General features: G+C 47.3%; 1 protein-coding gene across 11 annotated transcripts in view; it reads left to right on the top strand.

Moving 5' to 3' along the window:
- Positions 1–20,155, top strand: part of Nav2 (neuron navigator 2) — a 658,579-nt gene that overhangs the window by 384,473 nt on the left and 253,951 nt on the right. Inside the window, exon 1 of one of the 11 annotated variants that reach the window (XM_063278089.1) lies at positions 8,129–9,386. The exons of the other annotated variants lie outside the window; for them this stretch is intronic. Coding sequence (XP_063134159.1) covers positions 9,315–9,386 — 72 coding nt within the window. The 5' untranslated portion in view covers positions 8,129–9,314. Of the gene's footprint in view, positions 1–8,128; positions 9,387–20,155 lie in introns of those variants that run through there. 11 annotated transcript variants of the gene reach the window in all.

Genomic DNA, 20,155 nt, shown 5'->3' on the forward strand with positions numbered 1-20,155 from the left:
TTTAGTGGCCTGGACGTGGACAGTCTAAGCAGGAAATAGTTCTGCACCAGTCCCCTCCTCCTCTGTCATCCCAGCCCTTTCATCTGGTACCTGTACTTCTTCAACTTAAAGTGTACAACATGATCAGGTCAGGAGCCAGAGAGAGACCCTCTTCATCTCCCCCTACATGTTGCCTCTGAGAAGGGAGTGTGTGATTGAGAACCCAGTGTAAGGTCTGCCTTGTTTCTTCTTTACTCTTGGACCTTGGGTACATCACAGCTCTGAATTCCAATCCTCCTATTTTACTGTATTCTTATCTATCTATCTATCTATCTATCTATCTATCTATCTATCTATCATCTATCTATTTATTGGGTTTTCAAGATAGGGTTTCACTGTGTAGCTTTGGCTGTCCTGGATGGAACTTGCCCTGTAGACCTGGCCGGCCTTGAATCAATGCCCTCATTTTCAAGGGGAGGCTTATTCCTGGGGAGGGAGCAGAGGTATTATTTTCGTGTTCTCATGTTGATTCTGTAGGCTGATGCTTCACACATTAAGGAAAACAGTACTTAAACCATATGTGGTAGAGGTTTTAGCACTTGACAGATTAAAGCTAGAGGATCAAAGAATGAAGGCTAGCCTGGGCTATTGGCACACTCCAGACCAGCTTGGGCAGCACAGTTAGACCTGTCTAAAAGAAAGAAAGAGGGGGTTGGGGATTTAGCTCAGTGGTAGAGCGCTTGCCTAGCAAGCGCAAGGCCCTGGGTTCAGTCCTCAGCTCCGAAAAAAAAAAGAAAGAAAGAAAGAAAGAAAGAAAGAAAGAAAGAAAGAAAGAAAGAAAGAGAAGGTAAAGGGAATGGAAGCAGGGAAGAGGGCAAAGGTGGAAGGGGGCATCTTCTATAGGACTCATCTGAATCAAACTGCCTCATTCCCTCTACAACACTGATTTTTTAAATGCTAATAAATACCAATGGGATTGGTCTTAGAGCTTAGTTGGAGAGTGCTTGCCTTACATTGCTAAGATCCTAGTTTGAGTCCCAGTACCACCTAACCAGATGTGGTAGAGCTCATCTATAATCCCAGCACTCTGCAAATAGAGGCAGAGGATCAAGGTCATCCTTGGCTATGTAATGAATCCGAGGCTAGCCTGGGTTGCATGAGATCCTTTTTGGGAAAAAAAAAAAGAGAGAAAACACCAAGGCTGGGGCAATAGTTGGCTCAGCAGTGAAGCTCGCTTCTAATTCTAGAGCTGGGGAGGTAGGGACTGTAGGATTGCTGGAGAAAATGGTTTGGGTACCACAGAAATGAGCTTCTTTTGTTCTTTCGGAGGTGATTATCCAGAGGGAGATTTCCAGCTAATGGTGTCCCCGCATCAGCATCCTCTGGGGAACTTTAGAAAGAAGATGCAGATGGTTGGTCATCCTGGCTCTCCTCGTTATCACGCTGCCAGCCTGGGTTCAGGCATCTGATTGCAAGGAGAAGGAGAATGGAGACCAGCAAGTCCCAAGGGTAGTGTGGGGGTGAAGGCACACAAGCCCACAGACCGTGCCTGCCGTGATGAAGACTCCAGCAGCTGGATGGCTTTTCTTTTCATTCTCAATCCATTGGCTAGAACTAGGGTCAGAACCTCTAGAGAGGAAGTGGGAGCAGTGAGCCCTCTCCCTCTGCCCCCAAGGAGGCTACAGAGAGGGGAAAGGTGTGTCCTTGGGTTATGCTCACCGAGAACTGGTTTTCTGCTCTACTGGAAGCCAGCTCTTTCTCTTGATGTACCCCAGGTCACACTCTCTCCAAGGACACACTCCCCCCACCCCGCCCCACTGTGAGGGCGTCCAGTTGCATCCTATCAGAGTATCCTGGCAGTACTCTTGAAGCCACCAACCATGCCAGTGCTCCACCAGATGCTCAGCACAGAGCTCAGCCCCTAGCACACAGCTTCTCTGAATACAGGGATAATCTCCACCAGCAGTCATTGACTCCTAGTTTGGGTAGGTCGGGAGGGTGTGTGAGAGCAACCCCATGTTCTGAGCAATAATGCTCTTTCTACACTCCTTCCTCTTTCAATGCCTGTCTTCCCTTTATTTGGACAGAGTGCTGAGATTCTCCCTCCTGTGTTTCTGGAATGCTGAAGTTGGCCCTTTTGTCCCACGCTTTGGTCACTGATACAAGCTGGGTAGCAACCTCAAGTTTAAGCCAACACTCATACACACCCACTCTGCAATGCCGAGTTTCATTCACAGTGACTGATGGCTGCCGTGCCAGACAGCGTGGCATAGAATAGCCACAGGCAAATGCATCATCCTCCCTGAACCTCAAAGTCCCCGTGAGCCAACCAGGACCAGTCATAGAAACTACCCCTAAAGTCAGAGGGCCAAGCAGGGCAAATGCTCACGTGGGGCTTGGTGGGAGGCGTCTAGGACGCGTTCCGTACCACCCGCTGTGCCATTCTGCTCACCGTCTACCCTCCTGAAGACTTCACTCCCTGGTGGACAGCCAGCTGGAGATGTCCCCATCCTTTGTGTCACCCTCCTCTGGCTGAGCAACTTGCCTGTCCTGAGGCCACCAGGGAGATGGCCCCATAGAAACTAGAACAAAAGCAGAACAGTGAGGGCTAACTGAGTTAAGCAACTTAGCGGACATTGGAAAGTGCAGTTCAGTTTGCATGCATGAAGCAGATGGCCCACACGAGATGATTTCATTAGTTTTTATCATGTCAGGGGAAATTAATTTGCCACTTTATTATCTGTTCTTTTGTTTATAAAAAAGAAAAGAGATGTGATTTTGTTATCTTTGGCAAGAGCAATTTGTAGAAAGGGCCTCCACCGTAATGGAAAACAAAGATATGGCAGGAACTTAAAAAACTAATTGTCTTCTAATTGCCTGCTAAAAGTCTGCATAGCCCAGAGAATAAAACACTGTCGCCAACTGCTGATAAAATTGGCTTCTGTTTGCTGCTTCCAGCCATGTAAAGAATATATATATATATATATAAAATGTGATATATATGTGATATATATGTATATAGTATATATGATATATACATGTATATATGATATATAAAGGATATATAGGTACATGTACATATATATAGAATATATAAAGATTATATGTATACATATGTAAAGGACATATGTACATATGTATATGTGGGATATATAAAAGTTATATGTATATATATATGTATATATCCTTTATATGGTTGGAAGAGGGGGATTTTTAATAAGGGAATCTTTAAAATCTCTAGGTGATGGGCTGCTGCAAAGTTCACTCATTTTACTGATGTTTTTACAGCACAAACATTCTTAAGTCCTGGTGTCTAGCCATTCACATTTTTCATTCCAATGTCTCACATCAAGTTATGACCTGATAAATGTGAGGGAACTCCAGGCATCTTGAGTCCTGTCTTCAAAAGGTGAGAAAGAACCAAATGCAGATTCTAGACCTAAGAACAAATGAGATCTTTTGAATTCCAGGCTCAGGGTTGTTAACTGGAAGATTCCCCATACTTCTTCTTTGGGCACAAATAGTTCTTTCATGGCCCTTTTGAAAGGATCAAAGTAAAACCTGGAGTTCTGAATGGCTTTCTTTTTGTTAGTTCCTTTTATCTCACTGAACAGTTACTAATGAGCATTCTGGGAAATTCACCCCTGTGGGTGGGGCCTCTAGAGCATAATGACCAGGGGCTGTAAACCGGTGCACATAGGCTCATGCACATTGTGTGTTTGTGTGTCTACTAACACGAGCGTGTTCTGAGACCCTGTGATCTCAAATCAAACACTCAGCAAGCAGCGTGCTTGAAATAGCTAAATCCTTCTGCTATTTTTGCCAATGAAGAATTAGGTTTCAACATGACTGTACCTCAGAGTCAATATGGAACTTTGAAGATTTTTTTCCCCTTAAATAACTTTTGTTGTTGTTGTTTTGTTTGTTTAAGATAGAGTCTTGCTCTGTAGCTCAGATCTCAAATCATAGTTCTTAGCCTCCTGAGTTCTGGGGTTACCAGCATGCACCACATGCCTGGCTATAATTTAGTTTAAGCATACATGTAGCTTTTTTTGCTGCTATTATATTTGTTGTTGTTGTTGTTGTTGTTGTTGTTGTTGTTGTTGTTATTTTGAGACATAGTACCCCTATGTAACCCTGACTGCCTGGGATTCACTTTGCAAACCAGACTGGACTTTGAATTTGTGGCATTCCTCTTGCTTCAGTCTCTTTTGAGTGCTGAAACTTAAGACACAGACTGCCATGGAGAGCTAAATTAACTTTGAATTCAGGAATAGATTTTGGCTCTTGGACCTGAGTTTGGTTCCCAGCATCAGTATCAGGTGGCCCTCAAACATCTGTAACTTCAGCTTCATAGCATAGAACACCCTTTTCTGGCTTCCACAGGCACCTATGCTCACACACACCCCCTCCAACATGCACCCACGCAGGCACGCACTCATGCACACACACAGTCAAAAACAAAATAAATTTAAAATAATAGATTTATCTTTATAGAAAGGTTGTAAATGTGGAGTATAAGACAGAAGATTGTTGTAGACCTTACAAATTAATAGTGCAACACACTCACCACTAATGAACTGGCATTATCAACTTTTTTTCATATTTTCTTGGTTCTTGTTCAATGCCCTTTGTCTACTTGGGGGGGTGTCCCCTGAGGACCCTATTAAATTTAATAACTCGGTCTTCTTAGGTTCCTTTGGGCTTTGGCAGTTTCTTTCCTCTCTCTCTCTCTCTCTCTCTCTCTCTCTCTCTCTCTCTCTCTCTCTCTCCCCCTCTCTCCTCCTTTCTTTCTCTTTTTCTTCCTTCCTTTCTTTCTTCCTTTCTCTCTCTTTCTCTTTCTTTTTTCTTTCTGTTTCTCTTTCTCTCTCTCTTTCTCTTTTTAGATTCATTTGTTTGTTTAATGTATGTACACTGTTGCTTTCTTCAGACACACCAGGAAAGGGCATCATTGAACTCAGGACCTCCGGAAGAGCAATTGGTGCTTTTAATCACTGAGTCATCTCTCCAGCCCCAGACTTTGGCACTCTCTTAGAATTTTGGTATTTCCAAGAATATTATGTGCATTCGTTTGTTCGTTTAGTTCTGTTTGATTGACTTTTAGATAAGGGGCTCAAAAAGCCCAGGCTGGCTTTGGACCCCTGATGGTCTTGCTTCTGTCTTTGGAGTGGATGCTAAGACTGAAGGCATTCACCAGCAGACATTCTGCAGAGCAGCGGTTCTCACCCTTCCCAGTGCTGTGACCCTTTGATATACTTCCTCATGTCGTGGCGGCCTCTGACCATAGTTTTCTTGCTACTTCATACCTGTAATTTTGCTGCTGTTATTAATCGTAATGTAATCATCTATATTTTCTGGTGGTCATGGGTAACCCCTGTGACAGGGTACTTAGTCTCCCAAAGAGGTGGCAGCCCACAGGTTGAGAGTCACTGCCAGAGAGCATCATTCTACCTCCACAGCCAGCCATCAAGTAGGATGTGCTAGGTTTCTCATAGTTAGATGAGGATTGTGGGTTTGGGAGAAGAAAGCCTCAATGAATGGCCTTTTCCCTCAAGGCGTGGAGTCCATTCTGTTATCCTGACTGGGTGTCTGTGCTGGCCTGGATTGCCTGGCTAGGTAGTGTCTGCACATTTCCCACGGAAAGTTCTCTTTTTGTCTTTTCCTTGTCACCCTTTCTGTCGCCCACATTCCTCCTTGACGGAGAACGCTACTGTCCATTCATTCGGAACTCTTCTTACATGAGGTGTTTTCCTGGTCTCATTTATTTGCTCACACATTTCAGTTATCAGTCCGAGGCCTGGACTGTTTGTTTCTGGTTATCATTTATAACCTAATGCTGCTTTCTTCTTCTACAAGGAGTGCTGAGGCTGGCTGGCTCTGACTGCTATGAGCTTACTCATCTGGCTTCTGGCCCCTTGGCATGACATAACCCTCTGCTGTGTTTTGAGGTGGAGACACAATGTGGCCTTTGGGGATTAGAACAAACTCCAGCCTTTTATGAAGTCTTGTCCCAGTGTGTGAAATCCATTTCCACAGGGAGTCCTGGTTCCTTTTCTTAGAGCATGGTATTGGAAACCGAAGTCTGGGAGCTGGGATAGCTACCACTGAGACACCACTATGTTTAAATGCTTTGAGGTGACAGACAAGGAAGTGCGTGTGCGTGCGTGCGTGCGTGCGTGCGTGCGTGCGTGTATGTGTGTGTGTGTGTGTGCGCGCGCGCGTGTGCGTGTGCATGTGCATGTGCACCTACTTCCCTGTGTAAAGACACATAAATATAAATATCTGTATTAAATAAGCATTACTTTATAATGATGTATTATGCAGTTCTTCCTAACAAACTCTACTATCGTTTAGAAATTTATTTTATAGTTTCTATAGTATCCAGCTCTAATCCCTTACTTCAAAGGTCTTACCAACTTCTACCTCTCAGTGCTACCAGCTCCCACCTCCATCATGGTACCCCTCACGAGACTTATCAGTACCCCCAAATTGTGTTTGACCTCCTTGGTTAATATCTGTCGGTCCCTCAAAACAAGCCCCATGTCACTTTGTCACTTTTGCATGTCATTCTCTCTCCAGTGAGGGGGCAAGTAAACATCTAATAAGCAAATAAATAAATAGATGAGTAAATAAATATTTATTGGATGAATGGCACAGCAATAGAGAGGAAGAAAATATGTGATTTTTCTAATCCTGCCTGTACGCACACACGCACGCACACACACATACACACACACACACCACACACACCACACACACACACACACACACACACACACACACACACACACGTACAACCCTTTTTTTCAATTGCTTGCAAAATGTCATTCATTCTGACACTTAGAATCCGTGCCCTTTGTGCTTTAGTGGTCCTTCTGTAGGAAGCTTTTCCCTTGCTCTTCTTTGCCATGAGATGGAGCCTTGTGGGTGGCGGAGGCCAGGGGGCAGAAATGGCAGCACCTATTTAAAGTGTCACTCAGACCCCATCAGGAAATTGGCTCCAATTTGGTCTGTGGAGGGGAACTGTTTGCCCTGCCTTTTGTGATCACATTGAAGTCGATGCTGATTTACAAATCACCGGGTGGAGGCAGGGAAGATGGCTTCCCTGAGTGGAAAAGATTAATTAAATGATTATCCCAGCTGCCACACACTAATGCCTTTCTCACTGGGTTTCAGGACTAGGAAGCAGAAGGCCACCACATTTAGCCTTTTACAGGGAATCTAATTGACAACTTTGAGGTGCCAAGTTTTATTAGATTTGGGAAGAGTCCGTGTCAGCGGCTGGCAGCTTGTGATACCAAAGACAGCTTTCCTCTGGCCACCTGGAATTCTAAATGACATTGTCCCTCCTCCTTTCTGGATGTCCATGCTGGAGCTTTTGGAAAATCATATTTTTATGATTGTTATCTGTTGGTGATTTTAATCCAGGCTCTTGAGGACTGGGGCTTACAGCCTGGCAGACAGGCAAGAAAATGCATTGAATTCTGAGTATGTGCTAGGTCCTGGGCTAGTGGCCAGGGATCGCAGAGCTGTGTATTTTGTGGAGTTCTCCATCTAGAATGCTCTTCTCACAGTTTAGCTGTTCCCAAACAGTAGTGCATTAAGAACCACCTGTCTGTATCCAGGCTGTGGGGCACGCCCCCGTTACTCTAACGCTGCCCCCCACTCTGGAGTTCCTGTTTCAAAAGGCCTGGGCTGAGGCCTGAAATCTGCATTTCTAACAAGTCACCAAAGCCATGCTGCTCTGCGGGCTCCAGAAAAATCACTGCCCTGTCTTGGCATAGATCTTTCCTGACAGAAATGCCCATGGAGGGGCTGTTTTCCATCCCATCTCCCCTGCCTACCCCCCCTTTTTTTTTTACTTAAAATTTATGTGCTTGGGTGTTTTACCTGCACGTATGTCTGTGTACCACCTGAGTGTCTGCTGCCTAGAAGAAGCCATCAGATCCCCCGGGGCCGGAGTTACAAGTGGTCGTGAGCCGCTCTGTGGGTTCTGCTGTAATCAACCCTGAATCTGCTGGAAGGAAAAAAAGTGTTCTTAACCACTGAGCCATCTCATTTCTTTATTTGTAGTGTGTGTGTGTGTGTGTGTGTGTGTGTGTGTGTGTGTGTGTGTGTGTGCGCGCGCGCGCGCGCACCTGCATGCGTTTACATGTATCGTGTGCATGCAGGTACCTGCAGAGGCCAGAGGGCATTTGTGGGCCACCGGGAAACTGAGTAATAGGCAATTGTGAGCCGCCCGTGTACCAGTAACAGCCCAGGAAAGCACTTTCTTAATCGTGCCTGAGTCTATGCAGCAGGGGCCTCAAGACACCCAGCAGAATAGCAAGGAGGGCTGAGGCAGGCAAAGACTGCATTGCGCCCAACCAAGGATAAGTTCTGGACATGGCCTTCATGCCCGTCTTAAACGCCACATGTTTTGTCTACAAGGTATTTGGAGATCACAAGAGGCCACTCTAGATTGCATGATTTTCCCATTTCTTGACTACACTGAAACAAGGCCATTTCAAGCAGACCAGCGTCCCTTCCGCACAGACTAGATCGGTAAGCTGCCATGCCTCTGTCTGGAAGTTTGGCAGGATGTAAGAGCTTAAAAGATCTGTTTCTGCTGACTCTCTTCCTAAAGCCTGCTTTCGTGCATTGCTTAACACCTGGGGATCAGCATCGGGGCGGAGGCCCCTGTAACTTTGGGTCAGAGGCCCCTGTAGCTTTGTCAAGATCCCAGCAAAAGCTGAGCCCCGGCGAACTCCCTTTCTTTGCAGGACTGAAGTGTGTGGAAGCTTCTCCCTGTGAATAGTGAAAAGCGATGTAATGTAAGGGCAGGAAACGGGGTGCTAGTCAAAAGATGAGAGGCATGGAGGCACATTGTGATTTGGGAGAATTTGGAAAGCGTGCAGAAGCTGGAAGCCTGTAGGCTTGGGTGCAGTTTGCTCAGCCCGAACTTCGACCTTCGTCTCTGCGGCTTCGCAGGTTTGTTTGCTTGGTGCAGCCAAAGGAACCGTGATGTATTTCCCCAGAATGTGTCATGAAAATGTAAGCACAGAGAGCTGGATTATTTTAGAGGGTGAAGAGAGTCTGGTGGGGGGTGACAGAGGTGCGGGAACCACAGCACCAAGAAGCCAGGGCAGGGGGCCAGGAGGCCGCCCCATGGGTTGGGGTAACATAAGCTGCGGCTGTTCAGGAGGTGGCCCGTGTAAGGAAATCTGACCACAGCTAAAATTAACCTCCGAGGCTTCACACGCCTCCACACTGCTTTGAACTAAACACCCCCTAGAGAGGGCACCGGCTGCTGACCGCTGAGGATCACACTACTGCCTGCCAGCAGGGGTCCAGTTATGCCTATAAATATCAACGTATGGGTCCCTACTCGGGACCAAAGTCGGGATTCCTGTGACCATTATAAAGTGGTGAGCAAGTGAGGGGCACTGGAAGGGGTGTCTGGGGGAGAACTGGTAAAGTTTGTTTGAACCAGGCTTTTGTTTAGAGGGCCGTTTGGACTTATTGTCTGTGCTAGGTAAGGCTGTGAGTTCTCTAAGAGATCGCACTTCTCCCGTTGTTTTCTGTGTCATGAGTCCTGGTTCAGGAAGGCTCGGTGGTGTGTCTTTAAAGCAGATGGAGAAGGGTTTGCCTGGAAGTTATTGGTGGTCTGAGAAAATACAGTTGCATGAATTCAGAGAAAGCCAGAGGCCAGGTGTTCAGGGTCACCATGGCAGCAGGTGTGGCCATTTCCATCTGGCTTCTTAATGGGGCTCAGCAGGTGCAATGGGGAGAAAGATGGGCTTGTGTCAAGGCTTGGAGGTGTCAGGGGGTAGACTAGAGGGCTTCAGTTGTGGGAAGATTTGAGAGGAGAGATAGAAGGAGCTCCTACCTGTTAAGACCCTGGCATGATTCATATTCTCTCTCTCTCTCTCTCTCTCTCTCTCTCTCTCTCTCTCTCTCTCTCTCTCTCTCTCTGACAGGGGATTTTATTTTGTGTGTGTGTGTGTGTGTGTGTGTGTGTGTGTGTGTGTGTGTGTGTAGCCCTGGCTGTCCTAGCTTGGCCTGAACTCAGAGGTCCACCTGGCTCCACCTCTCGGTGCTGGGATTAAAGGCATGGACCACACCCATGCCAGCTGTGACCATGGCATATTTCATGAAGGGTATTATAGCCTCCCTGCCCCTGGTCGGGACAACCCAACTTCCCACTTGTGTAGAGTCCATGTGAGTGCTTGTGTCCACTGAGCAGAGAGGCAAGATGCACTTTTCTTCTTTAGAATAGCCTCAACATTCAGATGACTCATGCCACCCACAGCTACTAGCAGTCTTGGACTCTGGTATCATGACAGTGTGCTCTAACAATCAGAGCGGTCACTTGGATAGGGTCTGAGAGAGTGGCGAGAGCTCTCTGGGAGTTCCCCCTTAGCTCATTCTTCCCAAGCTTCCCCTCTCTTTTCCCCTCCCCATTCAGCTGATAGCCCAACTTCTGAGACGACATTAGCATCCCAAGGCAGCAAGCCTCGTTTGGAGAGGAGTAATGTTCCTGAATGTTTCGAGGAATGCTGTGTATGACTGACCTTACAACAGTACACTGTCAAGTGTTTAATCCCTGCCGCAGTTGCCTTGTGAGCAGACACTGTGTCGCAGGAATATGAATGATGTAAGAGAAAGGCCTTCATAAATATGGTTTAACACAGTTCTGGGACCATCCTGCTGTGAATCTTCTCAGAGGAAAAACCTCTACAAAGTCTGTATTTCTTTCTGCTTTTGAGTGTTTGGGGACTTGAACCCACATCACCAGACTTGCACCCAGCTGCCTTTTTGGTTGCATTTTGCCAACCCGTTTGCCTTTTCTTGTTGCCGTCATCCTCCAGATGTGCTGGGTCATCACTGCAACACGGTTGCAGGGAACTGGGCATGCCTCTCTTTGACGTTAGAGGTCTAACCGTGTGTGGGTACAGCAGTAAACAGCATCATCTTGGGGATATATTTCTAAACTCCCGAGCTCCAGACTCACTGCCCTGTAGAATAGACTTCTTTTGAGGTAGAGTGTTAAAAATAGGATTCACCGGAAGGAGGCGATTAGTGTGTTTTGAGCCTTGACAAACACGACCAGTGTGCCTGGGTGGGGATTTCCATTCCCAGTGTAACCTGGATAGGCACAAGAGCCAATTCTCTCCCTCTCTTAGGAGCTGTATACTTAGGTAAATTTCTTCTAGAACGTTCTGTCCACCTTAGCTATCGGAACGAACCAGCCTGACTTCTCTAACTCTCTTGTGATGTGATGATGGTATATGGACCAAACCAGAAGGCTTAGCATGTGGTGCTAATGCCGGTCCATGTCCAGCTGGGCACCCGTGGCCTTATCTCTGCGGTGAGACACACACAGGCTCCCATCCTGTCTTCCGACCTGGCTAAGGCCGGGTTGTGTGAGCTCTGTATAGCTGGGAGGCAGACACAGCTTTGTTGTAAGGGCACCATTATTACTCCTAAGATGACTCCATCAGGGCTCTCTTCCGGGACTCTAGAATAAATAGTATGCTTGTGTACACTGTCCTTTTGTGTCCAGAGCCACACTGTGTACTGGGTAGGGGGCAACCCTTTTTCCGCTCTCGTAGTCTTCCTGCTAAAAGCCTATTATAAAAACATACCACACAGCAACCTGGGATTCCCCCATAAACCATCTGGGATGGAGAACAGCCCAGGGCATAAGGCACAATGGTCACTTGGTCACTTTCACAGAAGCCAAACCTCTTAGCCCTGGAACTGCTGAGAAAGGAATGAGGTTCCCACATGGGGAAGGAGAGTGGAATGTGTTCCTAGGGTAGAGCAGTGGCAGCCACTGCTGGGAGTTTTTATAGTTACCTCCACACATCTTTCCCACCCACAGCACAAAAGCGTGTCTGTCAGGCAAATCCTGGTTCTCTTTGACAAGTGACAGGGGGTGCTCTGACCCCTTAGGACAGCATCCGACCTTCTGGAGTCTGGCAGTGCCTTCCTGAGCAGGCATTCTGGTCCTTCACTAAATGCCAGTCAGGGGCCGCTCTTAGATCTTGACTTCTAATGCTGCCTGTGCCTGTGTTTCACAGAAGAGGAGGAGGACTTGGAAGCGTTTGTGTGACGGAGCTGGTCTGGGTGTAAGAAGAGGGTGAAGCCAGGAACCTGTCTCCAGGTCTCAAGTCACACTCCTCGTGTCGAATTCCCCGTGTGTCACTCACACACGACTGTGAATTTCAGGATACAACACCCACACCCTTAGCCAAATGCTTTAGGGTTGAAATATCTGATCCTGATTCTCTCAAAAGTCAGTGCCTCATGACTTGCTGTTAATGGTTGATATATCCCTTGAGTAAAAGGATATGGATTTGTGTGTATATCTACGTATGTAGGCAAAATGCATATGCATGGGTATTCCTGGACTCTAAGCAATCTACCGCCCACATTTTTCTTGGTGAAACCTTGGAAAACCCCCACTGTCTTGCCTTTGCCCTGTGCCTCAGGGGCCTCTCTGGACTTGCCTCACCTGGAGCAATCTGGTTGCATCAGTGTTTCCTTACTCAGGGTTTTGCATGGGAAGCACTGTTTGGGCCGGCTTTTGGAAATTGTAATCAGCCCTGTACATCTTATTTGTGTCTGTGTGGCCCTCTAAAAAAAAAAGTTACAGGTCTGGAGGAATGACTCAGCATATAAGAGTATCAGTTGCTCTCCCGGAGGACCTGGGTTTGAGTCCCCAGGACCCACACGGCCGCTCAAAACTCCTGAAATTGCAGTTCCAGGGGCTCTGATGCTCCCTCCTGGCCACCACAGGCACCAAGCCTTCACACACCAGACACACACATTCGAACAAAAACATCCAGACACATAGATACATAAAAATAATTAAAGAAAAAGTTAAACGACAACAACAAACCCCCTCTTTTACAAGACAAAAACCACACCTGGCAGGCTTACCAGATCGATTGCACAGACGCATCCACCCTCCTGATGCTAAAGCCCGAGTTGATTGAGCTGGAAATGTAAATGCTAGTTGAGAAGACTGACTCATTCCCAGAACGGAGAGCTCTGTGGCTCTTCGGACTGCTCAGCCCTGATGGAAAGGAACAAGAAGAGTCAGGTGAGTTTTGGTCACCCAACACGGGCTGGGACGGAGCCAAGGCCAAAGGAGGGGATGAGGAGCGCTGAGCCAGCCATTTGGCATACCTGTGTGTGTGGCAGTCAGTGCAGGAGAGCAAAGGGGACCAGCGCCGAGACTGAGACTTACGATGCCTCAGCCAGGAGGGGTTTCTCCCTTTCCCAGGCACAGTGTGACTGCAAGGGCTCTTGCAAGCTCACCGCGCACCCTGTGAGCCATGGAAGCAAATCTGAACCCGGAATAACCTAAGTGCAGCTTCAGTTTGCTCGTTCCTGTGCCTTTATGCACCGGGAAGTAGAACCTGGCATCTCTTTTTATCCCTTTATCCTCTTCTTACCCTAGAAAGCCCAGGGAAGATACATAGATTTTTGGAAGGTTTTCCAAGAGAGAAGATATTGGACAGGACTTGACTGATGGGGTACCCTCCGTTAGGCCCCGTGCACACAGCTCCCCAGTTCTGCTGGCAGGTCCCAAATCCCACCGGCCTCCCTGGATTCTCATGCAAAACATTTTCTCGTAGTCTGCGGGGCCCACACATTTGCATGCCCATGCCCTCCCATCTACAAAACAAACCTTCCTCTTGGAGTGGGAGGTGGGGGGGGGGGGACAATAACTCATCCTTCTTTTCCTGTCCCACCTGCTTTCACTCCCGGATGGTCCCCACACGGCTTTTCAAGAAAAACACCTGGCAGGCAGCGCTTGCTAGGCTCCCCTGGGATGAATCCTCCTCACACTCAGCCTGGAGAGCAGCAACCGCTTCTTATCCAGGGAGCATCAGAAACAGAAAGTTGTAGTGAAGGAATTAGGACTAAGTAGCCATTACCGCTTTAAAAACAATGTAGCTTAATCTCTAAGTTAGTGGATTCCCAAAGTTTCTCCAGCCACCTCCCTCTCTTAGTGCTCTGGTGTACTGTGTGTGGCGGATGGGTTTGTATCGATTTTTTTATCTGTGCTTTTGACATCTCTGAATCCTGTGGGTCCTACACGCATGAAAGGTGCCTCTCAGCAAAGCATGTCTTACAGGTGCCTGTTCTGTGACTGGCTTACGATGCACCTTAAGCCTTAAAATGCCTTGTTTTCCTGGGCTTTTTAGGACTCAGCAAGTAAAGGGCAGCAGAACCATCTATCTCACCCAGTCAACCAAATCCCCATTCCACGGATGTCTTTCTTCCGAGCTCTGATACAACTGTGTATTCCCCAGAGTTCCTCTGCACTCCCTGGGCATATCATACATTTCCCCTTTCAGGCCACTCCCCAGGAAGTCACTATGGGCTTGCCTGTGGATTCCTCGGTATGCTGGCGTTTCAGATACAGATTTGGCCTCACTGTAGTGAAGCTCCTAACTACTGGCCATGTGGATGAAGTAAATGATGCCGGGTCAGGAGTGGAAAGTGGCCTGCTGATGCTTTTCCAGCAACCGATGTGAGCAGGGTTTTACTTTATGAAGTATGCAGGAACGGGGGTGGGGGTGGGGTCAGGGGTGCTGGGGGAGGAGGCTCTGGACCACAGGCTTGTTTACAGGATAGGCTGGGATGATACAGAAGGAAAAGCTGGCGGGATTTGTCTCTAATGTGTTTCCCTGGGTGCATGGGTGAGGAGCGTGTTCCAGCTGGGAATACATCCTGAGGGACCTGGGTAACAGCTGAACTTTGTGGACTGGAGGATGGCAACTGAAAAGTGGAAATAGTAGTTAAAGGTTTTCTCTCTCTCTCTCTCTCTCTCTCTCTCTCTCTCTCTCTCTCTCTCTCTCCCCCCCCCCTCTGTGGTGTGTGTGTGTGTGTGTGTGTGTGTGTGTGTGTGTGTGTGTGATACACCTCACTGTAGATGAAGCTGCCCTGGCTGTGCGTAATTAAGACTATTATCCCACTATACAGACGGGAAAGCTGAGGCTGGTGGAGTTGTGATTTGCCTGAGGTCACAAAGCCTCAGCATCTTCTGGGTTCAAAATACAAACAAAAAACAAAACAGACAGACATTATTTATAACTTAAAATGGAGAGATGGCACAGTGGTTAAGAGCACTTGCAGAAGACCCAGACACAGTTTCCAGAATCTACAGGGCGACTTGTAACCATCCAGTTCCAAGGAATCTAATGCATTCTTCTGACTGGGCACGTAGATACGTGGTGCACATACAGGCTTGCAGGGGAAGCACTCTTGCACATAAAATAAATTGATCTAGGCATAAAATAAATAACCATGGGCAGCTGTAATGTGGCCTTAAAGGAAGGAAGAGGCCTCCCCTTCAAATACACAAAATAAAGGGGGATTTTGCTATTACAGGTTTTCAGTATGTGTATAGGGGTGTGTGTGTGTGTGTGTGTGTGTGTGTGTGTGTGTGTGTGTTGGGGGGGTGCTTTATACCTCATGATCTAGCCTGGCCTTGCCTAGGTACTAAGGGACACAGGCAGACATTAGTTAGAACCATGAATTTACAATTACAAGGAGGGCCTTTTCAATTTTTTTCAAAAATTTTATTTTCACTTTATGCGTCTGGATGTTTTGCCTGCACGTATGTGCTCTGAGAGGCCACACAGGCCCGAAGAGGGTGCTAGATCTCCTGGAATTCGAGTTAAGGGTGGTTTGTGGGTTGTATGTGCTGGGAACCAAACCTGGGTCCTCTGCAAGGACAAGTGTCCTTAACCATTGAGCCATCTCTTTGGAAACAATGGGCTGAGCCAAGCAGTGGTGGCCGGGTGGGCTTGGGCTTATATCCCTCCTATCTCGGTAGGCTGCTGTCCCGTCTCTTCCAGGTCAGGTACTTCCAAGGAAAGAGGCATGTTCTTACCCAGAATTCAGTCCAAGTCATATAAGATTTAAGGCCATATATTGGGAGTCAAGTATGCCTGCGGTCAGAAAGTTCGCTAGCAGAAAAGGTAATAGTCGGGCTGGAGAGATGGCTCAGCAGTTAAGAGCACTGACTGTTCTCCTAGAAGTCCCGAGTTCAATTCCTAGCAACCACAAGACAGCTCACAACCACCTGTAATGGGATCTGATGCTCTTCTGGTGTCTGACAACAGTGGCAGTATACTACATTTATATATATGTGTGTGTGTCTGTGTGTGTGTGTGTGTATGTATATATGTGTGTGTATATATGTATATATGTACATATATACATACACATTTTATATATGTATAATACATATATACATTAATATAGATAATATAAATGTATATATACATTTACATTTTATATAGATATGTGTATATATATATATATAGAGAGAGGCAAATTAAGGGCAGAAGAGTTAAAAAACAAGAAAAGAGAAAGGTGACAGAGCTCTCTCTCCCTCTGCTCTCCTGATGAGGAAGTCCCTGAAGCCAGTTTGAGCTGACCCAGCTAGAATCTACCACTATCTCCTATTGTTCTTCATATCTTCTTTGTGGAGTCTCATTGACCAGTCCCTCTCTGAGCTAACCTCCTGCCTAACAAGTCTGGGACAGATAGGTCTGTGTGATGTCTAGGCTGTCACCACCCTTGGGTGAGGCTGCCCTGCCAGATGGGTCCATTGATGTTTGTTGTTAAAAGGAGGGGTACCACTGTTTATGTCCTGCTGCCCTGCCTGTCTTCTGGGAGGACTTGATCCACCCACCATGTCACAATGGTGGTTGAGAGAGAATCAGCCTGTGGATTTCAAAAGAGGAAAAAAACGCCCAAGACTTTCTATTTGGCGCTGACACTGACTCTCTTGGAGTCACTGGGCTGTGTTGTTCAGATCTGCATCCTAAGGTTGTCGAGGGACCAGATTTTATTTGGAAGTGTCCAGTAAGAATTCCAGCATCGGTTCTTTTTTTTTTTTTTAATCTTTATTAAATTGGGTATTTCTTATTTACATTTCAATTGTTATTCCCTTTCCCGGTTTCCAGGCCAACATCCCCCTAACCCCTCAGAGTCCCCTTCTCTATGGGTGTTCCCCTCCCCATCCTCCCCCCATTACCGCCCTCCCCCCAACAATCACCTTCACTGGGGGTTCAGTCTTGGCAGGACCAAGGGCTTCCCCTTCCACTGGTGCTCTTACTAGGCTATTCATTGCTACCTATGAGGTCAGAGTCCAGGGTCAGTCCATGTATAGTCTTTAGGTAGTGGCTTAGTCCCTGGAAGCTCTGGTTGCTTGGCATTGTTGTACATATGGGGTCTCGAACCCCTTCAAGCTCTTTCAGTCCTTTCTCTGATTCTTTCAACAGGGGTCCCATTCTCAGTTCAGTGGTTTGCTGCTGGCATTCGCCTCTGTATTTGCTGTATTTTGGGTGTGTCTCTCAGGAGCGATCTACATCCGGTTCCTGTCAGCCTGCACTTCTTTGCTTCATCCATCTTATCTAGTTTGGTGGCTGTATATGTATGGACCACATGTGGGGCAGGCTCTGAATGGGTGTTCCTTCTGCCTCTGTTCTAAACTTTGCCTCCCTATTCCCTCCCAAGGGTATTCTGGTTCCCCTTTTAAAGAAGGAGTGAAGCATTTGCACTTTGGTCAGCCTTCTTGAGTTTCATGTGTTCTGTTCTGTGCATCTAGGGTAATTCGAGCATTTGGGCTAATATTCACTTATCAATGAGTGCATACCATGTGTGTTTTTCTGTGATTGGGTTAACTCACTCAGAATAATATTTTCCAGTTCCATCCATTTGACTACGAATTTCATAAAGTCATTGTTTTTGATAGCTGAATAATATTCCATTGTGTAGATGTACCACATTTTCTGTATCCATTCCTCTGTTGAAGGGCATCTGGGTTCTTTCCAGCTCTGGCTATTATATATAAGACTGCTATGAACATAGTGGAGCATGTCTTTGTTATATCCAGCATCGGTTCTTACATGACCCCCTTGCCCTTCCTGGGAGGTGCTTGGAAGATACTCAATCTACCTTTGGGCTTCTTGGGTCAACAAGAGCTTTACTTGCTACTGGCTGTGTGAGACCTGAGTGAACGCGATCTTTCAGAGTCTGTTTGCTTTGTTTCAGGTTTTATGCTGCTTACTTTTCTCGTTGCTGTGATAACGGGAATGGGTTCAGAGAGAAAAGCGGGTATTGGGGTTCACCTTTGAGGGAATTTTTACGAGGGCAGAGCAGGAGGCAGCTGGATACATTGTATCCACAGTCAGGAAGCAGAGAGTAACTGATGCTGGTATGCTATTCGCATTCTCATTGTTCAGTCCAGGACAGCAGCCTGCGAAATCTTGCTGTCTGTTTTCAGAGTGGTTTCCCCTCACGCACCCAGTGGTGTGTTTGCCTGGTGATCTCAACCCCAGCCCAGGAGATGAAGACTGATTACCACGGGTGATGCATGTGGGCAGTTATTTATTCAACAACAATTTAGTGAGCTCCTACTGTGTGCCGGGAAGTATTTTAGATGTTTGGAAAAGTCTAGCCAACTAGGAGGACTTCCTGGTTGCTGCTGCTGCTGCTGCTGCTGCTGCTGCTGCTGCTGCTGCTGCTGCTGCTGCTGCCGGGAACGTTGCAGATGAGGTCACAGTCATAATTCACCTGGCACACAGTAGGCCTTGGCTTTAGACGCATGCCCCTAGCACATTGGGGGCAGTGCTCTGGTGAGAGAGGCAGTGCTTTGAGTCCTGGGGAGTGGGGTCCAGAGCACCGAGTGCTGTGGGAGAGCAGATTGTAGGGAAGGTGATTCTGGTCATTGTGAGGGGATTAAAACTGGGTATGGAGGAAGCAGACCCGCATGTGCTCCTCCTTAAGATGTAGCCAGTTCCTCCCAACACCTTCAGCAGCCTGTTTTTTGTTGTTGTTGTTGTTGTTGGTTTTCTCTCTCTCTCTCTTTCTTTCCAAAGGCAGGGTTTCAAAACTTCTGGAGTTGCCGAGCACACCCACCTGTAACTTGTTCATGTTCCCGACATACAATGCCGGCATTGTGAGGCTCTGGGGCTGTTCCCAGGCCCAACCCCAGCATTCTGTGTACAGGGTCCCAGGCCAGCCTGGCCCCACAGACTGGAAGAACGGGGAGGGGTGGGGGCTGAGGTTCACGCCGAGCACAGCCCTGCAAAGGTGGCACGTGTTATACTGGCATATTTATTTTGGTTTTCCTAGTCCTGTTGTGAAATTATGTTTACTTTATACCTTGGCGACATGGGAAAGTGTCAGTGTCCCTGTGCAGGTAGGTTTGTCGGTAGCCAGTGACAAGTGTCCAGCCCCTTTCCCAGGGTCTGGCAGCACTATGGTGGCTATTGTTCAACCAGCCCTTCTCACAGCCTCACAGCTTTTCCCACACTACCATGACACGTGACCCTCTGCAGCCCGTGGATTCCATTTGAGCCCCTCACAAACAGAGCAGCGCCCTCGGTGCAACCGCCACTCCTGGTGGACAGTGCCCACTCTCTTCCAAACTGGGGAAACCTTTGACTTTCGTACAAGTAGGTTTTCCACATCTGTGCAACCAGATACCAGACGAAAAGCAACTAGAAACAAGGGTTTCTCTTAACGTATGTTTTCATGGGAAGTGGTGCTGGTCAGGTTGTGAGCAGCTGGTCACCTCATACCCATAGTGGGGAGCCGGGGGAGATGGGCACCGTGCTCAATTTGCTTCCTCTGTTTCCCTGTAGAAACAGCTCCGTAGGACGCTGTTGCCCACATCCAGGGCGAACCTTCCTTCCTTAGTTAATTTCCCCTGGAAACACCTTCACAGGGGTCTCTTGGAGGATTCCAAACCAATAGAGTTGTCAATAAAGATTCTCTGTTACAAGGTCTTAGTCACTTTGAGAGAAGTGATACATCTTGCTCCAAGGCAAGTCGAGAACAAAGGAATCCCTGGTTTGCCAGGTGTCAGCACGGTGTGTCATCTACTCCCCTCCTGCTCACAGAGGGCACAGTCAGCCCACACCAGGAACCAGTAAATGTTCTTATGATCTCACAGTAACCCAAGTAGGGAGTCAACCCCTTTTGTAGGTAAGAAAACTGAAGCTCAGTTTCTTTAACTACACTGTGGAGGATCACCTGTCCAGGAAGTGGTCGAGGCATGTTTGCAACCCGATGGTGTGGCTCTAGACGATGCTTTCAGTGAGCACTGTGTACAGCAGTCCGAGCGTCGTCCTGCACGGGTGAGGTGTTCAGGAAGTGT

Source organism: Rattus norvegicus, chromosome 1 (assembly GCF_036323735.1).
Source record: "Rattus norvegicus strain BN/NHsdMcwi chromosome 1, GRCr8, whole genome shotgun sequence".
Lineage (NCBI taxonomy): Eukaryota > Metazoa > Chordata > Mammalia > Rodentia > Muridae > Rattus > Rattus norvegicus.